Source organism: Mesoplodon densirostris, chromosome 11 (genome assembly GCF_025265405.1).
Source record: "Mesoplodon densirostris isolate mMesDen1 chromosome 11, mMesDen1 primary haplotype, whole genome shotgun sequence".
Taxonomy (NCBI): domain Eukaryota; kingdom Metazoa; phylum Chordata; class Mammalia; order Artiodactyla; family Ziphiidae; genus Mesoplodon; species Mesoplodon densirostris.
Genome location: NC_082671.1, coordinates 44,695,085 through 44,716,441, shown reverse-complemented (window position 1 = coordinate 44,716,441; position 21,357 = coordinate 44,695,085). Strand labels below are relative to the sequence as shown.

The 21,357-nt window shown below is 43.1% G+C and overlaps 1 protein-coding gene across 2 annotated transcripts; it reads left to right on the top strand.

Annotated features, from left to right (window-relative positions):
• The first annotated feature begins 1,883 nt into the window (after nt 1-1,883).
• Nucleotides 1,884-12,190, top strand: LOC132498922 (17-beta-hydroxysteroid dehydrogenase type 6). 2 transcript variants are annotated; one of them, XM_060113169.1, is made up of 5 exons: nt 1,884-2,196; nt 4,976-5,234; nt 9,342-9,502; nt 11,439-11,478; nt 12,010-12,190. In XM_060113169.1, the coding sequence occupies exons 1-5, from the start codon at nt 1,884-1,886 to the stop codon at nt 12,188-12,190; spliced, it is 954 nt and encodes a 317-aa protein (XP_059969152.1). The 2 variants fall into 2 exon arrangements, with proteins under 2 accessions (XP_059969152.1, XP_059969151.1); XM_060113168.1 differs by lacking the exon at nt 11,439-11,478 and having other exon boundaries at nt 9,342-9,505; nt 11,973-12,190.
• Nucleotides 12,191-21,357: the final 9,167 nt, after the last annotated feature.

The window sequence follows — 21,357 nt, the reverse complement described above, 5'->3', positions numbered from 1 at the left end:
TGTTCATAGGTTATATGCAAATACTATGCCATTTTACATAAGGGATGTAAACATCTTCAGATTTTGGTATCTGTGAAGGGTCCTGTAACCAGTCCTCTGTGGATACCAAGGGACGACTGTATATTGCATTGTTTTCTTGTCAGTCTTTACACCTAGAGTGTGAATTCAATGAATAATGGAACCTTGTTTTGTTCACTTATGTGTATCAGTGCCTAACATCATGTCTGACTCATAGTAGATGTTGAATTGATGTTTGTTGAATGAAAATGATGGTTCAGTGGAGGCTTAACAGATGAGTATTATTTGTCAAGTGGATGAGAGCTGGGAAAGAAGGAATTGTAGAGAGAGTTGTATACTGAGGCATGAAAAGCCTGTACTGTGTGGAGTACTGCAAGGGGCTTGTTATGACTATAAGAGTAGGGTGCAAAAGAGGTGTGGTAAAAGAGAAAGCTAAGAAGGAAATCAAGGGCCAGAGCACTGGGAAGACCTTAAAGCCAAGCTAAGGTAGGCATTGTGTAGGCCTTATGATGTCCTAGTGGGCCCACACCCATCTTTGACCTCTACCTATGACTTTATGAGTCATATGTTAGTTCAGCCAACAACTATAGATTGCCCCAAATGGTGGATGTTTCTCTAGAACTACATATAGAAAGGTAGGCATCTCTGAACACTCATTTCAATAATGCATCTGACTGGTCTATATTTACAAACTGCTTTGGCTGCAATGTCTCACCCAAACTGCTGGGTGTCTTAACTAATCTCTTTGCCTTCATCACACACCTCCCTGTTTAATCCATCTTCCTCTCCCACTGTGAGACAGATCTTTCTAAAGCTAAATCTGGACATCTTAGTCTTCAGTTTAATACCTTCTAATGGCACACCCTTGTTGCCTATAAGATAACCTCCAGATTCCGTAGTGTGACCCACAGGACCCTTCCTAGCCTGGCCCTTCACTACCTCATCTTCCATTTCTTCCTCCGTGTGCTCTCTGCATCACCTGAACTTCTCATAGGTATCAGGAAGTTTTATGCTGCTCACCACTCCATTCATGTACACACTATTGCTGCCTGGAATGTCCTTTTATCCTTGTCCACTTTTTTTTTTTTTAGAATTTTATTTATTTTTTTATACAGCAGGTTCTTATTAGTTATCCATTTTATACATATTAGTGTATATATGTCAATCCCAATCCCTCAATTCATCACACCACCACCCCCCAGCCACCCACCTTGTCCACTTTTTGAACTAACTATTTTGTTGGAAGTAGCTCCAAAATCACTGCCTCTGTGAATCTGTTTCTAACTTTGCAGTCAGTGGGTCACCCTCCTTTATAGTCTCATTAGACTGTATATACTTCTGTTTGGCACCTACCACATTGCAGTGCATTTGTTTGGTTACTTCCCTGACTCCCCCCTCTAGACTGTGGCCGGAGAGTGGGACCAAGTATTAGTTAATACAGAGTCCCAGTGCTTAGTGTAATGCCTGGCACATAGTCAATACTCAGTAAATACTAGTTAAAGAAAAAAGGAAGGAATAAAATGAAAGCTCTTCTTTTTCTTTTCTTTTTTAAAAAAATTATTTATTCTTGGCTGCGTTGGGTCTTCATTTCTGCGTGTGGGCTTTCTCTAGTTGTGGCAAGAGAGGGCTACTCTTGATTGCAGTGCGCAGGCTTCTCATTGCAGCGGCTTCTCTTGTTGCGGAGCATGGGCTCTAGGCGTGCGGGCTTCAGTAGTTGTGGTGCACGGGCTTAGTTGCTCCGCAGCATGTGGGATCTTCCTGGACCAGGGCTTGAACCCGTGTCCCTGCATTGGCAGGCGGATTCTTAGCCACTGCGCCACCAGGGAAGTCCCTCTTCTTTTTCTTTCGAAGGAGGTCCCCTCACCATGTGGCTGTACCTGGCGGTCCTTGTGGGCCTGTACTACCTCCTGCGCTGGTACCGGGAGAGGCAGGTGGTGAGCCACCTCCAGGACAAGTTCATCTTCATCACGGGCTGTGACTCGGGCTTTGGGAACCTGCTGGCCAGGCAGCTGGACCTGCGAGGCTTGAGGGTTCTGGCTGCGTGTTTGACGGAGCAGGGGGCCGAGCAGCTGAGGAACCAGACATCAGACAGGTTGGAGACGGTGATCCTGGACGTCACCAAGACTGAGAGCATCGCTGCGGCCACTGAGTGGGTGAAGGAGCGTGTTGGGGACAGAGGTATGGAGAAGTATTTTCTTCTTTCATTTACTTAGGAATAAAGATGTTAAAGTTTTATGTGTATATATATTATATATATATATATATATATAATCTCAAAAGCAGGGCTTGAAAAGCTGGCTTTGTCATTTGAAGGACAGTTGTGATCTTCTGCAGTGTTTCATTTCCTTAACAATGTTACATTGAAAAATGAACCCAGTAGATTTGAGGCTGTTATCTCACCTTGCAAGTGGAATATTATAACCGCAATTCTTTATGTCTGAAGAATTTTCAAGGTGTTCTTAAGAATCTGATTCTTCTTCCCTTGGCTACTATCTAAAATATAGACATCCCTGGAAGTCAGCCTTTGGTCTTCTTCTTTTTTTTTTTTTTTTTTTTTTTTGCGGTATGCGGGCCTCTCACTCTTGTGGCCTCTCCCGTTGTGGAGCACAGGCTCTGGACATGCAGGCTCAGCGGCCGTGGCTCACGGGCCCAGCCGCTCTGCGGCATGTGGGATCTTCCCGGACCGGGGCACGAACCCGTGTCCCCTGCATCGGCAGGCAGACTCTCAACCACTGCGCCACCAGGGAAGCCCTATTTTACTTTTTGTAATTAATAGACTGTATTTCTTAGAGCAGTTATAGGTTTATAGAAAAGTTGAAAAGTACAGAGTTCCCATATACAACCCCCCTCTTACAGTTTCTCCTGTTATTAATATCTTGCGTTGGTGTAGTGCATTTATTACATTGATACATTATCATTAACTAAAGTCCTTAGTTTACATTAGGATCCACTTTGTGTTGTACGGTTCTATGGGTTTTGCCAAGTGTAAAATATCCTGTGTCTACCGTTATAGTACAATATAATGTAGAATAATTTCAGTGCCCTAAAAATCCTCTGTGTTCCACCTATTCATCTCCTCTGCTCTCCCCACCTCCCTCCAAACCCTGCAACTACACAGCTTTTTACTGTTTCCATAGTTTTGCCTTTTTCCAAATGTCATGTAGTTGGAATCATATTGTATGAAGTCTTTTAAACTGGCTTCTTTCATTTAACAATATGCATTTAATGTCCCTCCATGTTTTTCTGTGGCTTGATAGCTCGTTTCATTTTATCACTGAATAATATTCCATTGTATGTACCACAGTTTATCCATTCACTTACTGAAGGACATCATTGTTGGTTTTAATTTTTGGCAATTATGGATAAATCTTCTTTTCTAAGTTTCATTTTCTCTGGATATTATACAAATCCTCTTTGATCCCTTTCTTTTTCCTCCACTTGTTTTATGATTCAATAGATCCTGATAGTTGGACCTCTTAAATATATATTCATCCTAGGAGTTGCAAACTAGTAATAAAATTGTTTTGTTTGGATTGAAGAATGTTTATTTTTTTAAAATTTACTTTAAATTAGAAAATTGACTTTAAAATATTATTCCTACCTGAGGATGTTCTTGACTCTAGAGTCAGGAGTTATGGGTAGTTATAGCCTCTGTGCTGTGCACAGTGGTTTATTTCTACTGTATTGTTATTATTATTTTTATTGTTTTCCCATCTGTTAGAGAGTGTGCTCCTTGAGGACATGGACCTCTCTTACCCATTATTGTATTTCCAGTTTCCGACATATTGTCTGGTACATGTTAAGGGCTCAACAAATGTTGAATGGACCCTAGTTACCCATAGTTTAACCTATTACCTTTTTGTCCTTGATTTCTAAATTATTTCTTCCCTGAATTCCCCACTACTTGCTGGCTTTCTCATCTGGAAATTCTGCTGGAACCTCAAACTCACCAAATCTAAAGGAGGAAGGACTCTTATTATCTCATCTCCACCAAATCTTCTTTTCTTTTTGGTCCTTGGGGCCGATTTTTCCCTCCTCCCCCCAACACCAGAGCTCAAGATAGGCAGTTTTACTTTCAGTCCTTTGGAAGTCCTTTCTATCTCTATCCCTAAAGTGATAGTGTAGCCATTTAGGATTCCAGTTTAATGCAGAAAGTGTCTTTTATTAGACTCCCTACCTTAGGTGGGCTCTGGACTTCATGTCTTCTTATTGTATATGTTTTTTATTTTATTATTATTATTTTTATTTTTAAAAATTTTTTTGTCGTACGCGGGCCTCTCACTGTTGGGTCCTCTCCCGTTGTGGAGCACAGGCTCCGGACGCGCAGGCTCAGCAGCCATGGTTCGTGGGCCCAGCCGCTCCACGGCATGTGGGATCCTCGCAGACCGGGGAACGAACCCGTGTCCCCTGCATCGGCAGGCAGACTCTCAACCGCTGCACCACCAGGGAAGCCCTGTATATGTTTTTTGATGCTATAAATACTAAAGTTCAAGTTCACACTGGTTGGCAAATTCCCTCGAATCAAAAGCTAGCATCAGGGTTCTGTTTATCCTCTGGATTTGTGCCTTCTCTTAGTTTTTGGCCTGAATTTCCTTTACCTTCTTAGTGATAGATGTGTTTAAGAAGATTGAAAAAATATGTTTTGTCTAGCATTTTTTTTTGGGGGGGGGTATGCGGGCCTCTCACTGTTGTGGCCTCTCCCGTTGTGGAGCACAGGCTCCGGACGCTTAGGCCCAGCGGCCATGGCTCACGGGCCCAGCTGCTCTGCGGCATGTGGGATCCTCCCGGACCGGGGCACGAACCCGTGTCCCCCACATCGGCAGGCGGACTCTCAACCACTGCGCCACCAGGGATGCCCTGTCTAGCATTTTTTGTCTTCAGCAGGAAGATTGATCAAGGTAGAAGTCTGTCGTTTTTGTGTGAAACTGAACTCCTGCTTTGATTTTTATTGTTTCAGGGCTCTGGGGTCTGGTCAACAACGCAGGCACTTTTCACCCACATGGCTACACTGAGTGGCTGAAGATTGAGGCCTGTATGAATACCCTCAAAGTGAACCTCATTGGTTTGATAGAGGTGACCTTGAGCATGCTTCCCTTGGTAAGGAGAGCACAGGGGAGGATTGTCAATGTCTCCAGCATTCTGGGAAGAATTGCTTTCTTTGGAGGAGTCTACAGTTCCACCAAGTACGGAGTGGAAGCCTTTTCAGATATTCTGAGGTAACTCTCAAGTTAAAACAAAAGCAACTACTGAGCACTTAAATATGTCTTAGACACCATGCTAGTCAATTTCACCTACATTATCATTTTTTTTAATTTTTAAAATTAAAAAAAATTTTTATTTTTGGCTGCGTTGGGTCTTCGTTGCTGCGCACAGGCTTTCTCTAGTTGCGGCGAGTGGGGGCTACTCTTCATTGCGGCGCGCGGGCTTCTCGTTACTAGGGCTTCTCTTGCTGCGGAGCACAGGCTCTAGGCACACAGGCTTCAGTAGTTGTGGCACGTGGGCTCAGTAGTTGTGGCACATGGGCTCAGTAGTTGTGGCTTGCGGGCTCTAGAGCGCAGGCTCAATAGTTGTGGCGCACGGGCTTAGTTGCTCTGTGGCATGTGGTATTTTCCCGGACCAGGGCTCGAACCCGTGTCCCCTGCATTGGCAGGCGGATTCTTAACCACTGCGCCACCACGGAAGCCCTCATCTGCATTATCTTATTTCATCACTTCCAAAATCTGATGTGTAGGTATTATTACTAGTCTGTTTTATACAGGAAACTGAGGCTCAGATTTTGGTATCTTTCTCAAAGTTCAGCTGCAACGACCATGATTTGGCAGACCTGTGTTTTGACCGTAAGTCTCTGTCTACTGTCACCACATCACATTTTAACTCTCAAGACTTATCCTTAAGAAAATTTCATTTCTGGAGAGAGGATGACTGTCTTCTTTCCTCCTTAATGTCCTCGTTTCTTCACAGTGACTCTTTCTGGTGCTCATCTGCTTCTAACTAACTTTTTCCATCCCTTTACTCTGTATATCTTTTCTTTATCTAATAGCTTCTTTTCTTTCTTATAGCTTCAGTTTGCCACAATCCCTAATCGCCCTGCCTCTACCTCCTGGTTTTTTTTTTTTTTTTTTTCGGTATGCGGGCCTCTCACTGTTGTGGCCTCTCCCGTTGCGGAGCACAGGCTCCGGACGCGCAGGCTCCGGACGCGCAGGCTCAGCGGCCATGGCTCACGGGCCCAGCCACTCCGCGGCATATGGGATCCTCCCAGACCGGGGCACGAACCCGCATCCCCTGCATCGGCAGGCGGACTCTCAACCACTGCGCCACCAGGGAGGCCCCCTCCTGGTTTTTTAAAATACATCATTTCAGCTTCATGCCCCTCTGTCAGCTGCTCCTTCTTTTTATAGTCCCCCTTATATTTTAATTTCTGAGACAGAGATTCCTACTGGCTGAGTTCATTTTTTGTGTGCCGGGTGACACCGCATCATGTGATATTTTTTGCACTTATTATGTGTCAGGCACTGTTGTGAGTACTTTCCATCTAATAAATCATTTAATTTTCATGGCAACCCAGTGAGGAAGGAATTATTTTTATTTATTTATTTATTTATTTTGCGGTATGCGGGCCTCTCACTGTTGTGGCCTCTCCTGTTGCGGAGCCCAGGCTCCAGACGCGCAGGCCCAGCGGCCATGGCTCACAGGCCCAGCCGCTCCGCGGCATGTGGGATCTTCCCAGACCGGGGCACCAACCCACGTCCCCTGCATCGGCAAGCGGACTCTCAACCACTGCGCCACCAGGGAAGCCCAGGAAGGAATTATTTTATCTTTACTGTATTGACTATATCTATGGAAACTGAGGCACAGAGGTTCAGTAGTTTGCCAAGGCCATATAGGTAATAACAGGCAGAGTCACTGTCTAGTCCTGAGAGGGGCTCCCCTCCCATCAAGTACCATTCCTGGTCCAGTCAGCTATAGACATGAGGGTGCAGTCACATGGTACAAAATAGTGCTGCACAGACTCTCCTTTAGCAGGGGCTGACTCTAGGGCAGTTTCACTTGGAAATGAGCTATAAATATTATAGGCACCACGTATTAGCTTCCTATGGCTGCTGTAATAAATTACCACAAGTAATTTATGGTGTATGGTGTCCTACAACAACACATATTTATTCCCTCACAGTTCTGGAGTCTAGAAGTCTGAAATCAGTATCACTGGGCTAAAATCAGTTGTTGACAGGGCCATGTTCCTTCCGGAGGCTCTAGGGGAGAAGTCATGACTTGCCTCTTCCAGCTTCTGGTGGCCGCCAGCATTCCTTGGCTTGTGGCCACATCACTCCAATCTCTGCTTTCATGATCACGCTGCCTTCTCTTCCTCTGTTGGTCTTCAAATCTACCTCTGCCTCTCTTATAAGGATAGTTGTGATTGCATTTAGGATGCACCCAGATAATCTGGCACAGTTTTCCTATCTCAAGATCCTTAACTCAATCAAACTTGCAAAATCTTTGCCACATAAGGTAACATTTACAGGTTCCGGGGATTAGGACCTGATATCTTTGGGGGCCATTATTTAGCCTACCACATGCCATGACTGGTATATATCTAATACATTGTGCATATATTATCTGCTTAGGAAGGGAATAGGGAAATAACAGTGGACACTACATGAATTGTTACTATGTGGCAGGCACCTTGCCTGGCTTTCTGCCTACCCAACATCCTGTCTATTTCCACAGGGCTGCTGCCTGCTGATTTACTACCACTCATGACTCTTGGACTCCTTGACTCATTCCCAGACCAAGAACAAAGATATGCCCTTCCAACCTTTAAATCATTAATTCCTTTAGAAAATTCCAGTTTGCCTTAATTGTGCTAAGGATTAAACAGGAAAAGGAAGTTTTGTCCCACACTTGAACTGGAGTTTTAGAGGGGCTGGAGATATTGTGGTGTGTTGGGAATCTGTGAGAAAGCTGCAAAGGGAAGTGCAATGTAGAGGGCTGAAGCACCCCTGGCTTGCGTAGCCCCTCCTTCTTCCCCAGCACACACAGGCACCTGGAGAATCATTTTCTGAAGCTCTGACTTGGAAAGTTTTAGGTTTTGGTTTGATAAGGGAGGCTTCTCCTTTAGAGCCGTGGTTCTTAACTTTTAGCATGCCTCAGAGCCACCTGAAGGGCTTGTTCAGACAGATTATTGGTTCTCACCCCCAGAGTTTCTGACTGTAAGTTTGGACTGGGGCTCAATAATCTGCATTTCCAACAAGCTCCCAGATGCTGATGCTGTTGATCTGGGGTCTACACTTTGAGAACCGCTCATGGCTTTAGAGGCTCATGATGCTTTATGTTTTACTTTCTTATGGACCATGGTTCCAAACATTTCTCCTTGACATCAGCTTGGGCTTCATCTTCTCGAGTAAGGCTGCTTGAACCTCTAGATCAGGGAGCACCCCTCATCACTGTCCCTGGAGTACTGAGAGAATACCTCTCACATGGTGCACCATGTCATCTTACTTTACTTGGTGAAGGCAGCACTTAGCACAGTGCCTGGTACATACACAGCTCCTGATAAGTATTTTTGGAACTGTTTTTTGAACTAACCCAAATATTCTGGAATGACCAATGGCCTGTAATTTTAATGCCCACATCATATTCCACTAATGGTCTCTTGCAATCTTTGAACACACTGTAATTTTGCACAGCCCCCTGCTCTGTGTGTGCAGTTTCTGCTGCCTGGTATTCCATTCCACCTCTTTCCTCACTGGGAAATTTCCTCTTTATCCTTCGAGGCTCACTTGAAACATTTTCTCCTCACTGAAGCCTTCTCTGACTCCCTCAGAAAATCTACATCCTCCTCTCTACTTATGTAGCTCCTTGAATACCTCTCCTTTAAATTCTTTTGAATTGTATTGCAATTATTTGCTTACTTGTCAGACTCACCCACTGTGAGCTTTTTGGGGTGGTGAACAGAGTCTTAATTTACTGAGATTGTGCATGTAAAACACTTAGCACAGTAGATGCCATAAAAATGCTAATTTTCTTTATTATTCTTGTATTTTTCATATTTCCAGTGTATAGCACATGGTAGAAACTTAATAACTCTGTTAAATGAGTGGGTGTGGGATTGAATGGTTATGGTAGTTTGTATAATCATGTCCCAATTGTTGCATCTAGGGATGTTTAAAATTTTAATTTTTTCCTTTCCATTTCTTTATTCTTTAAAATATTCAGTAAAGGTGTTTTTACAACTATTTTTTGTTTTGTTTTTTTTTTCCCTGAGAACATTGAAATTGTGGTATCTTTCAATCAGAGGAGTTAACTTGAGGATTTTTTTTTCCTAGGCGTGAGCTTCAACATTTTGGGGTGAAAATCAGCATAGTTGAACCTGGCTACTTCAGAACAGGAATGACAGATATGCAGAAGTCCTCAGAGGCAATGAAACAAGTCTGGAAAGAAGTCCCTGTGCATATTAAGGAGTCCTATGGACAGAAGTTTTTTGATACCTGTGAGCTTTTCTTTTGATGGTATAATGGATAACCTTGCATGAGAAGGACAAAGAGGGTTGGTGGAGAGTGATTGGTAGATCTTCTGAGAAAAAAGCTCCTTAAACAAAGCCTTCCCAAGACAAGAGGGGTTCAGGAAGGTCCCAGTGCCTTCATGGTTGGCTTGGTGATGGCTGTTGTAGCTGAGGAAGAGGCCATATAGGCAGCCTAGGGCCAGGGCCTGCCCTGCATTGCCACCTGTGAGCCTGGCCACCTGAGCACCAGGGAGGTATTACATGGTTAGAGGCATGGAGCCTCTGGGTCTTTGGAGGGGGTGCTCCTCCACAGTTTGTCAGGACTGGTGTGGGGGGCCTGCTTAACTAAAGTTCAGCCTTCAATATTATCTACCCTTTGGGTAACAGCCTAGCCACAAACTCCACATTTTATTGTGAGGGGAGGGAGGGTATATATAGGTGGGGAGAGGTAAGTGAGTTAGGACCGGATTTGCAGGGCCCTATTGGCCATTCCCAGAGGCTAGACCTCATGTGCAGGCCCTGGGAGCCTTGTAGGAGTGAGATGGTTTAATTTCGTGTAAGAATGCCATTCTGATGATCTGGAGGAGGAGGCAGTTTTGGGGGAACAAGGAAGGCAGTCCTCTAAGTAGAATTAAGTCATGCACACTGTGTGGACCTGCACCTTCCTAGGGGGAAGGGATGCTTTTTCTTCACACAGAGAAGTCAGCAGCTTGCCAAGGGCAAAGGGAGCAGCTCTCTTTTCCCTTTCACAAAAAGGCCCCGTAGTGGGTAGCAGTAGCCCTGTCCCTGGCTTTGGGTGATATTGCGGTACAGAGATAAGAAGAAGGGGGATGTGCAGACAGAAGAGTCTCGATCTACAACCCTGTCTTCTGGGTGCATCAGCCCTAAGAGGGTCACCATCAACAGAGGGGAGAGAAATTGGAACAAGGAAAAGCTGACAGAAAACTTCCTCAGCCTCTCAGAGCTCAAGCTAGAGAACTACAGTTCCTAACATGTCAGGGGCACAGCCATTGTTCTAAGCTCTTCTCCACCTAAAGTTTTAAACTATTAGGGAATTCGTTTCCCCTTGCGAGTACATGTAGTTTGGCAATAGAAATCAAAGGAAAATAGAATTTACTAAGAAGTGACCATATGTAAAAGGAGGGATATATGTATTTCATGATTTAAGGAGTTGAAATTGTTCATATACTTGTCCATGAATCAGAATAATCTAGATCAGTGCTGTCCAACAGATATATGAGAGCCACATATGTAATCTTAAGTTTTTTAGTAGCTACTTTTTAAAAAAGGAAAAGAAACAGGTTAAATAAATTTTAATAATACATTTTATTTAAGACCGGTATATCCAAAATACTATCATGTCAACATTTATTATCAATATAAAAGCTATTAATAAGATATTTTATATTCTTTTTCCTATTAGTCTTTGAAAATTGGTGTGTATTTTACACTTATAGCACATCTCAACTTGCATGCTAAATTTTCCTAGGAGGTACTTCTTCTGTATTTGGATTAATACAATTTATGGTTACCAGCAGCATTATTCATAAGAGCCCCAGAGTGAAAACAATTCAAATGTCCATCGACTGTTGAACGGGTAAACAAAATGTGGTATAGCCCTACAATGGAATATTACTTGGCAATTAAAAGAAATGAAGTACTGATCCATGCTATGACAGGATGAACCTTGAGAACATTTTGCCCCTGAAAGAAGCCAGTCACAAAAGACCACAATGTATGATTCTATTTACATGAAGTGTCCAGAAAAGGCAAGCCATAGAGACAGAAAGTAGATTGGTGGTTGCCTAGGGCTGGGTGGGTTGGCAGGAAATGGGAGTGATTGCTAATGGGTATGGGGTTTCTTTTGGGGATGATGAAAATGTCCTAAACTTAGATTGTGATGATGGTTGCACAACTCTGGATATACTAAAAGTCATTGATTTGTATACTTTAAATGGATGGTTTTTATGAATGTGAATTATCTCAATAAAGATATTAAAAAAATTTCCAGTTGAAAAAGTAGATTCACATACCTATATTGTTCCAAACATATTTAAAAGTTTTCCAATAACAGAATTGAGTTTTAAAATTAAAATTAATTAAATTAAAAAATTCGGTTTTCAGGGAATTCCCTGGCAGTCCAGTGGTTAGGACTTGGCGCTTTCACTGCTGGGGCCCGGCTTCAGTCGCTGGTTGGGGAACTAAGATACTGCAAGCTGTGCTGCGCGGCAACACCTCCCACCTGCCCAAAAATTCAGTTTTCAGTCATGCTAGCTGTATTTTAAGTGCTCATTAGCTACATGTGGCTAGTGGCTGTTATATTGGGAAGCACAGGTCTGATTGGCCTAATCCTTGTGGCAATTAAATGTAGTTAGACTTCTGTGACTGCATGCAACAGGATCTTAAAAATATAAGCAATAAGATTGCTGACCACCATTTTTCTTTTTGTATACAGATCACGATCTCCTGAAACAAGGGTTGTTGAGTTGTAGCACAAACCTGAACCTGGTTACTGACTGTATGGAACATGCCGTGACATCTGTGCATCCCCGCACTCGATACTCAGCTGGCTGGGATGCTCAATTTTTCTTCATCCCTCTATCTTATTTACCTACATCACTGGCAGACTACATATTGACTAGATCTTGGCCCAAACCAGCCCAGGCAGTCTAAAGAAAACTGGTTGGTGGATCTTGAAATGAAGAAGACAAAAATCTGAAATTGATTGTTAGTGTCCCAATAATCTTTATGTATCATCTATACTTTTTGTAACAATAAGCTTTCTTGCCTAAACTCATTTATCTGGCACCATCAGAGAACCAATAGGTTTTTATTCCAGATATCCAAAGCTTACTCCTTTAGGTGATGAATCTTTACTATTTTAACCATTTTTTGATGATAGTATTTCCAAAATGCATCAATCTTCCTTGCCCTATTAAACAGAGTAGACCGGAAACAATTTAGCTTGTTTTGATGTTATTTTTTAATGTAAATGAATAGCTGTTCTGTGCTGTGATAAACTATTGCTCAGGGACTGTTGATAAATGTGGGTCTGTTTATCCTTAACTTGAAATGGGTCTATACTTTGGTACTTTTTTTTTTTTTTTTTTTTTTGCGGTACGCGGGCCTCTCACTGTTGTGGCCTCTCCCGTTGCGGAGCACAGGCTCCGGACGCACAGGCTCCGGACGCTCAGGCTCAGCGGCCATGGCTCACGGGCCCAGCCGCTCCGCGACATGTGGGATCTTCCCAGACCAGGGCACGAACCCGCGTCCCCTGCATCGGCAGGCGGACTCTCAACCACTGTGCCACCAGGGAAGCCCTATACTTTGGTACTTTTTTTTTTTTTTTTTTTTTGCGGTATGCGGGCCTCTCACTGTTGTGGCCTCCCCCGTTGCGGAGCACAGGCTCCGGACGCGCAGGCTCCGGACGCGCAGGCTCAGCGGCCATGGCCCACGGGCCCAGCCGCTCCGCGGCATATGGGATCCTCCCAGACCGGGGCACGAACCCGTATCCCCTGCATCGGCAGGCGGACTCTCAACCACTTGCGCCACCAGGGAGGCCCTTGGTACTTTTAATAAATGTTTAATTTTGTCTTCTCCTCCCTATTTGCCAGCTGTTTTGGGATATATTCTTCCTTATTTAAAAAGAAATGATTTTTAATTTTTAAATCAAAATAATATACACATACATAGTTAAAAATTCAGTTAATACTCAAAAGCTTAAAAATGAAAACACAACAAACAGTTCGCCACCTTCATTGCTGTTCCTCAGAGGTGAATGCTTTTGACTTTTAGCTATTTTTTCTGGTATTTACTGCTATATTTCTGAATAATATACTTCATACTGTTTTTCGTGATTTATTAATTTTAGATATTCTCAGTTAACTTCCTGTTAGGGTAAATGAGAATTTAGCTTTTTACACCACTTTCCTGACCATTTCCTTTATCTCCATATTTCTAATATAATTTTTATCACATTTCAGTTAAATTAATAGTGTTTGCATTATTAGCATGTGAATTTTTTTGTTTTTCTTGGAATTAATTATTACCTTTCTTTTTCTTTTTCTTTTTTTTTTTTTTTGAGCCATGCTGAGGCTTGTGGGATCTAAGTTCCCTGACCAGGGATTGAACCCAAGCCACGGCAGTGAAAGCCTGGAATCCTAACCACCAGAGAACTCCCTACCTTGCTCTTTTATTTGCATAATTTTTTATTCACTTTAATTTTTTTTCCTGTTTTCTCTGATTTCAGAATACTTTCAGTAGTATTCTTTAGATAGTTAAATAGATCATAGAATTATCTATTCCATTTCAACTGATCCAATACAGGATCACACTTTGATTTAATTTTCATTTCCCTGTACTCTAATTTATAATAGTTTCTTTATGTTTTTTAAAAACTTTTTATTTTATATTGGAGTATAGCTGATTAACAATGTTATGATAGTTTCAGGTGCACAGCAAAGTGACTCAGCCATACTTATACATGTATCCATTCTCCCCCAAACTCCCCTCCCGTCCAGGCTGCCACATAACATTGAGCAGAGTTCCCTGTGCCATACAGTAGGTCCTCGTTTGTTATCCATTTTAAATATAGCAGTGTTTACATATTGATCCCAAACTCCCTAACTATCCCTTCCCCCAACCCTTCCCCCCTGGTTTCCTTTGCTGTGTAAAAGCTTGTAAATTTGATTAGGTCCCATTTGTTTATTTTTGCTTTTATTTCTATTGCCTGGGAGACTTACCTAAGAAAACGTTGCTATGATTTATGTCAGAGAATGTTTTGCCTATGTTCTCTTCTAGGAGTTTTATGGTATCATTTATAGTCTTTTTTTCTAATTACTTTAAAATTTATTTTTATTTTTGGCTGCATTGGGTCTTCTTTGTTGCACAGGGGCTTTCTCTAGTTGCAGCGAGCGGGGGCTACTCTTCGTCACAGTGTGCAGTCTTGTCATTGCAGTGGCTCCTCGGTGCCATTGCAGAGCATGAGCTCTAGGCGTGTGGGCTTCAGTAGTTGCAGCATGTGGGCTCAGTTGTTGTGGCTCGTGGGCTCTAGAGCGCAGGCTCAGTAGTTGTGGCTCACGGGCCTAGTTGCTCTGCAGCATGTGGGATCTTCCCGGACCAGGGCTCAAACCTGTCTCCCCTGCGTTGGCAGGCAGATTTTTAACAACTGCGCCACCAGGGAAGTCCCTATAGTCCTATATTTAAGTCTTGAAGCTATTTTGAGTTTGTTTTTGCATATGGTGTGAGGCAGTGTTCGAACTTCATTGATTTACATGCAGCTGTCCAACTTTCCCATCACTACTTGCTGAAGAGACTGTCTTTTCTCCATTGTATATTCTTGCTACCTTGTCGGAGATTAATTGACCATAGGTGTGTGGGTTTATTTCTGGGATCTCTATTTTGTTCCATTGATCCATATGTCTGTTTTTGTGCCAATACCATGCTATTTTGATTACTGTAGCTTTGTAGTATTGTCTGAAGTCTGGGAGGGTTATGCCTCCAGCTTTGTTCTTTTTTTAAAAAAATAAATTTATTTATTTTATTTTTGGCTGCGTTGGGTCTTCATTGCTGCATGCGGGCTTTCTCTAGTTGTGGCGAACAGGGGCTACTCTTTGTTGTGGTGCACGGGCTTTTCATAGCCATGGCTTCTCTTGCTGCGGAGCCCAGGCTTTAGGTGCGTGGGCTTCAGTAGTTGTGGCGGTTAACAAAAAGACTTCATAAGAGTTGTGGTGGCTGACTTAGAAATGTTGTGTGTGATGAGAATTCAGGAGAGCTTCTACTGTATTAGGTACAAAAATGGTTAAAGGGGATCCCATAATGATTTTTCTGATAGTCTTAACCAAAAGGGCAGTGACTGTAGTGGCTCTAGGGCAAGGGGGTAGGGGGGAATCTCTGTGCCACAGGGTTCAGTTTCTGGCTATAATACACTAGTGGGTCAATGGTGGTCCAATGTTTTTGGGTGAGTACCTCAAGGGCATTTCCCTCCTTTTCAAATACAAAAAGGAAAAAAAGAATCTGATCATTGGTAGGACTAAGGGCACTGGGTTCATCAAACTCCTTTAAGGACTTGAAAACTATTTTGTCCATAAAATTGGGTCAGAGTTGTTATTGTTTAGTAAAACATACAGAGGTTTGACCATAAAAGAGAAATTTGGAATCCAATTTTGGCAATAACCAACTAGCTAGAGAAAACCTCACTTAGTTTTGGGTTTGGGGAAATTTAGGACACCACAAAGTCTATCTGGATCTAGGTGTAGCCCTTGTTCTGATATCAGATGACCTATTGCAGGGGTTTCCAAGCCCTGGGCCATGGACTGGTACCTGTCCGTGGCCTGTTAGGAACCGGGCTGCACAACAGGAGGTGAGTGGTGGGCAAGCGAGCGAAGCTTCTTGTGCTGCTCCCCATCACCCCCCCGTCGCTCGTATCACTGCCTGAACCATCCCCTCCCCACGCCCCCACCCCGTCCGTGGAAAAATTGCCTTCCATGAAACCAGTCCCTGGTGCCAAAAAGGTTGTGGACTGTTGCCCTATCAAACCAGGGTTTGGGCAAACAGAAAAATTTCTTTGATGATCTTATGGTTTTTTAAAGTTAAAAGCTTTAGCAAGTAGATACTTTCGTCCTGTGAGGAAGCTTGAGAAGGTGAGCAAAGAAATCTGGGCCTCCCTGGTGGCGCAGTGGTTGAGAGTCCGTCCGCCTGCCGATGCAGGGGATACGGGTTCGTGCCCCAGTCTGGGAGGATCCCATATGCCGCGGAGCGGCTGGGCCCGTGAGCCATGGCCGCTGGGCCTGCGCGTCCGGAGCCTGTGCTCCGCAACGGGAGAGGCCACAACAGTGAGAGGCCCGCATACCGCAAAAAAAAAAAAAAAAAAGAAATCAAATCCTCCACGTATTGCAACAAAGTAGAACCTCCAGGGAATTTTATATCATCCAGATCAGCTTTCAGGATTTGGAAGAAATAAGGACTCACAGTAAAACCCTAAGGCATTCCTGTCCAAGTGAATTGTTTTTCTTCCCAAATGAAGGGGAAAAGGTATTGGCTACCTTCATCAACTGGAATACTGAAGAATGCACTGCATAAATAATTTACAGAAAAGAATTTACTTTCGGTGGGAATGGATGCTAGTAACATAAGAACATTAGGAACAACAGGGTGTCAAGGGATAACAATGTTGTTTATTGCTCGGAGGTCCTGGACAAACCTCCACCAGCGGCCCTTAGATTTTCTTACTGGTAAAATGGGAGTGTTACAGGGGCTAGTAGAAGGGATAATGAGGCCTTGAGCTGTGTAATCTTCTATTATGGGCTTTATGCCTTGAAGGGCTTTCTTTACTTACAGGGTATTGATTAATATTGGGAAGAGATTTTGAGGGACCTATTTGAATTTTCATGAGAGATTCACTATAAATTTTGCCAGCATCATTTGGAGATTTTGTCTATAAGAAGGATGGTAGCTAATTCAATAGGAACAAACAATCAGTTTTTCCAGAATCAGCTCTAGTAACATCAGAGATGGAACAAATAAAAGGAACCTCTTAGCCTATTCATTGGAGATCTTCACTATTTGAACTGTTTTAGCTCTCTGAGGCAGGGGCTGCTTTATAGTAGTGGGGCTGAGCACCAAGAGTGGCTCCAGTGTCAGTTAGAACTGGAAAAGATTCATCCCCAATCTGGAGAAATGTTTCTCAAAGTTGATTAGGTGGGAGGATTGGGGAGAGTCCCAACTACAGTTCCTTGGAGCCCCATGATTAAGAGTTGGGAGGAAGTTGGAAAGGCTGGTTAGACGGCTGAAGGCACCTAAAGTACTTAATTTTGGAGCAATCTCTTTCCCAGTGTCCTGGATCTTTGCAATAATAGCAGAAACTAGGAGGGTGTTGGTTTCATTTAGGAGCCTTCATTTTCCAGAATTGTAAATGAAGAATTTTGGTGGTCTTCCTTAGAGATGACTCATCTAGAGAGTATAAGGGAGCTGGTTTGACAGATTAACTAAATCTGGAGTGAAGATAGTTTCTGATTCCATCCTGGTCCTTTTTACTAAAAGGGAAAGCTCCCGGTTCATCCCATTAATAAACATAGAGTTAAAAGCTACCTGGGTATTATCAACATCTGAAGGAAGACCAGAATTTTCTTCAAAAACAATCTGAAGTTGATTACAATAGTTATGAACAGGTTCATCAGATTTTTGTGTGCAAGCCTGAATTTGGTTCCAATCAACAGGCTTTGGAAAATCCCTAGGAATTTCTTGATGAAGTCACCTAGTGATTGCCTGAGCCTGACCATATAAAAAACAGGCTGGTCTCCTAGATGTAATTCTAGAGAACTTACAGGACTTTCCCAGTTAGTTTTCATCTAATGGTGGGCCTGGCCTTCACCGACAAGCATATGAACTAGTTGATGTAAGTCAGAGAAACCAAGCTGATATGGTTGAATGACTATATTAAATTCCTCAGCAAATCTGTGAGGATTTTCAGTTACTTTGGGAAAATCTTTGACTATGGTTTATGGTTCAGCTTTAGTTCAGGGAATATAAGAAATTAATGGTTTACCCTCTGGATCCTCAGAAGGCTTAATTTAATTAATTAATTAATCATTTGGCTGCGTCAGGTCTTAGTTGCAGCATGTGGGATCTTCGTTGTGGTATGCGGGATCTTTCATTACGGCTCACAGGCTCTTCCTTGTGGCGCACAGGCTTCTCTCTAGTTGTTGTCATGCGGGCTCCAGAGCGCAAGGGCTCAGTAGCTGCGGCATGCAGGCTCTCTAGTTGTGGCACATGAGCTCTAGAGCACACAGACTCAGTGGTCGAGGCACGCGGGCTTAGTTGCCCCACAGCATGTGGGATCTTAGTTCGCCGACCAGGGATCGAACCCACATCCCCTGCATTGGAAGGTGGATTCTTAACCACTGGACCACCAAGGAAGACCCAGAAGGCTTAATTTTAAAGGGACAGGTTCTGACAAGTTCAGAGGAAAAGGGAGTGGGGAGAGTTTCAGAGAAAAGGGGAAGTTTGGCAAGAGAATTAGTATGGGAGATTTGAGAGTATAGAGGAGGCATAGGCAACATAGAAAGGAAGGAGGAAGATGGTGCCAGAGGCAGAGTCTGAGACAAAGTAGCCAAAGAAGAGCCTTAGCCTTCAGGACTCATTTTATCTTTCTCTAATCATTTGTTTGCCTCCACAAATCTTAAAATCTTATTTTGCAGAGAGGTAGCTTTAGACACACACACACACACACACACACACACACACACACACAAGGGACTACTACTCAGCTGTAAAAAGGAATGAAATTTTTCCATTTGCAACAACATGGATGGACTTGGAGGGTATTATGCTAAGTGAAATAAGACAGAGAAAGACAAATACTGTATGATATCACTTATATGTGGATCTAAAAAATAAAACAAACTAGTAAATATAACAGAAAGGAAACAGACTCACAGATATAGAGAACAAACCAGTGGTTACCAGTGGGGAGAGTAGAGGGGGAGGGGCAGAATAGGGGTAAGTGATGAGGAGGTACAAACTACTGTGTATTGATATAAAATAAATAAACTACAAGAATATATTGTACAAGGACTTCCCTGGTGGTCCAGTGGTAAAGAATCTGTCTTCCAATGCAGGGGACGTGGGTTCAATCCTTGGTCGGGGAACTAAGATCCCACATGCCATGGGGCAACTAAGCCCGCGTACCACAACTACTGAGCCCTCACGCCTCAACTAGAGAGCCCGCGTGCCACAAATTACAGAGCCCATGCACTCTGGAGCCCATGCGCCACAACTAGAGAGAGAAAACCCACATGCAGCAACAAAAAGCTCCTGCATGCCGCAACGAAGATCCCACATGCCACAATGAAGACCTGATGTAGCCAAAATAAAAAACATAATAAAAAAAGAATATATTGTACAACACAGGGAATATAGCCAATATTTTATAATAACTATAAATGGAATATAACCTTTAAAAATTGTGAATCAGTATGCTGTGCTTCTGCAACTTATATAATATTGTATATCAACTATATCTCAATAAAAAAAGAAATTAAAAAAACTTGTCTGCATTGAGAGGGCCAAAGTAAGGTGATCGTCAGGCCTAGACTCAGACTGTGAGGTCTCTAAGGGCCATATGACACACACACACACCAGGAAGGACACCCTTCCTCCTGTAATGTCCCTCCAACACCCTCTACTAGCCTCAATTGACAGTACTTAATTTAAGAAACTTCTTGAGGGACTTCCCTGGTGGTCCAGTGGTAAGGACTCCATGCTTCCACTGCAGGGGGCCCGGGTTTGATCCCTGGTCAGGGAACTAGATCCCGCATGCATGCTGCAACTAACAGTCCGCATGCCGCAAATAAGAAGTCCACATGCCACAACTAAGAGTCCTCATGCTTTAATGAAGGTCCCATGTGCCACAACTAAGACCCAGAGCAATGCTGGAGAGGGTGTGGAGAAAAGGGAACCCTCTTGCACTGTTGTTGGGAATGTAAATTGATACAGCCACTATGGAGAACAGTATGGAGGTTCCTTAAAAAACTACAAATAGAACTACCATATGACCCAGCAATCCCACTACTGGGCATATACCCTGAGAAAACCATAATTCAAAAAGAGACATGTACCACAATATTCATTGCAGCACTATTTACAATAGCCAGGACATGGAAGCAACCTAAATGTCCATCGACAGGTGAATGGATAAAGAAGATGTGGCACATACATACAATGGAATATTACTCAGCCATAAAAAGAAACGAAACTGAGTTATTTGTAGTGAGGTGGATGGACCTAGAGTCTGTCATACTGAGTGAAGTAGAAAAACAAATACCGCATGCTAACGCATCTATATGAAATCTAGAAAAATGGTACTGATGGGGCTTCCCTGGTGGCTCAGTGGTTGAGAGTCTGCCTGCCGATGCAGGGGACACGGGTTCGTGCCCCGGTCCGGGAAGATCCCACATGCCGCAGAGCGGCTGGGCCCGTGAGCCATGGCCGCTGAGCCTGCACGTCCGGAGCCTGTGCTCCACAACGGGAGAAGCCAACACAATGAGAGGCCCGCGTACCGCAAAAAAAAAAAAAAAGAAAAAGAAAAATGGTACTGATGGACCTAGTGGCATGACAGGAATAAAGACGCAGACATAGAGAATGGACTTGAGGACACGGGGGGTGAGGAAGGGTAAGCTGGGACAAAGTGAGAGAGTGGCATGGACATATATACACTACCAAATGTAAAATAGATAGCTAGTGGGAAGCAGCTGCACAGCACAGGGAGATCAGCTTGGTGCTTTGTGACCACCTAGAGGGGTGGAATAGGGAGGGTGGGAGGGAGGCTCAAGAGGGAGGGGATATGGGGATATATGCATACATATAGCTGATTCACTTTGTTATACAGCGGAAACTAACAACATTATAAAGCAATTATACTCCAATAAAGATGTAAAAAAAAAAAAAAGACCTGGAGCAACCTAAATAAATAAATAAATAAACATTTTAAAAAAATGGAACTGCTTGAACAGTCCAGTCCATTGTCACAGAGCAGGTTCTGAAGAATGAATTTGGAGCTAAGAGACAAATTGATAATTGGCACAGATGGTCAATTGTTCCAATACCAGTTAGTGAAAATCCATTCTTTTCTAAGTAATTTAAAACATCATCCCTTGTGGTACATATATACAATGGAATATTACTCAGCCATAAAAGGAAATGAAATTGGGTCATTTGTAGAGACATGGATGGACCTAGAGACTGTCATACAGAGTGGAGTAAGTCAGAAAGAGAAAAACAAATATCATATATTAACGCATATATGTGGAATCTGAAAAAATTGGTATAGACGATCTTATTTA

Excerpts from the sequence above, each read along its gene's own strand:
- LOC132498922 (XM_060113169.1), top strand. The coding sequence starts at position 1,884 with ATGTGGCTGTACCTGGCGGTCCTTGTGGGCCTGTACTACCTCCTGCGC. Across the intron at positions 9,503-11,438 it reads TGGACAGAAGTTTTTTGATA|ATATACTAAAAGTCATTGAT; the intron begins CCTGTGAGCTTT and ends GCACAACTCTGG. Across the intron at positions 11,479-12,009 it reads TTGTATACTTTAAATGGATG|CACAAACCTGAACCTGGTTA; the intron begins GTTTTTATGAAT and ends GTTGAGTTGTAG.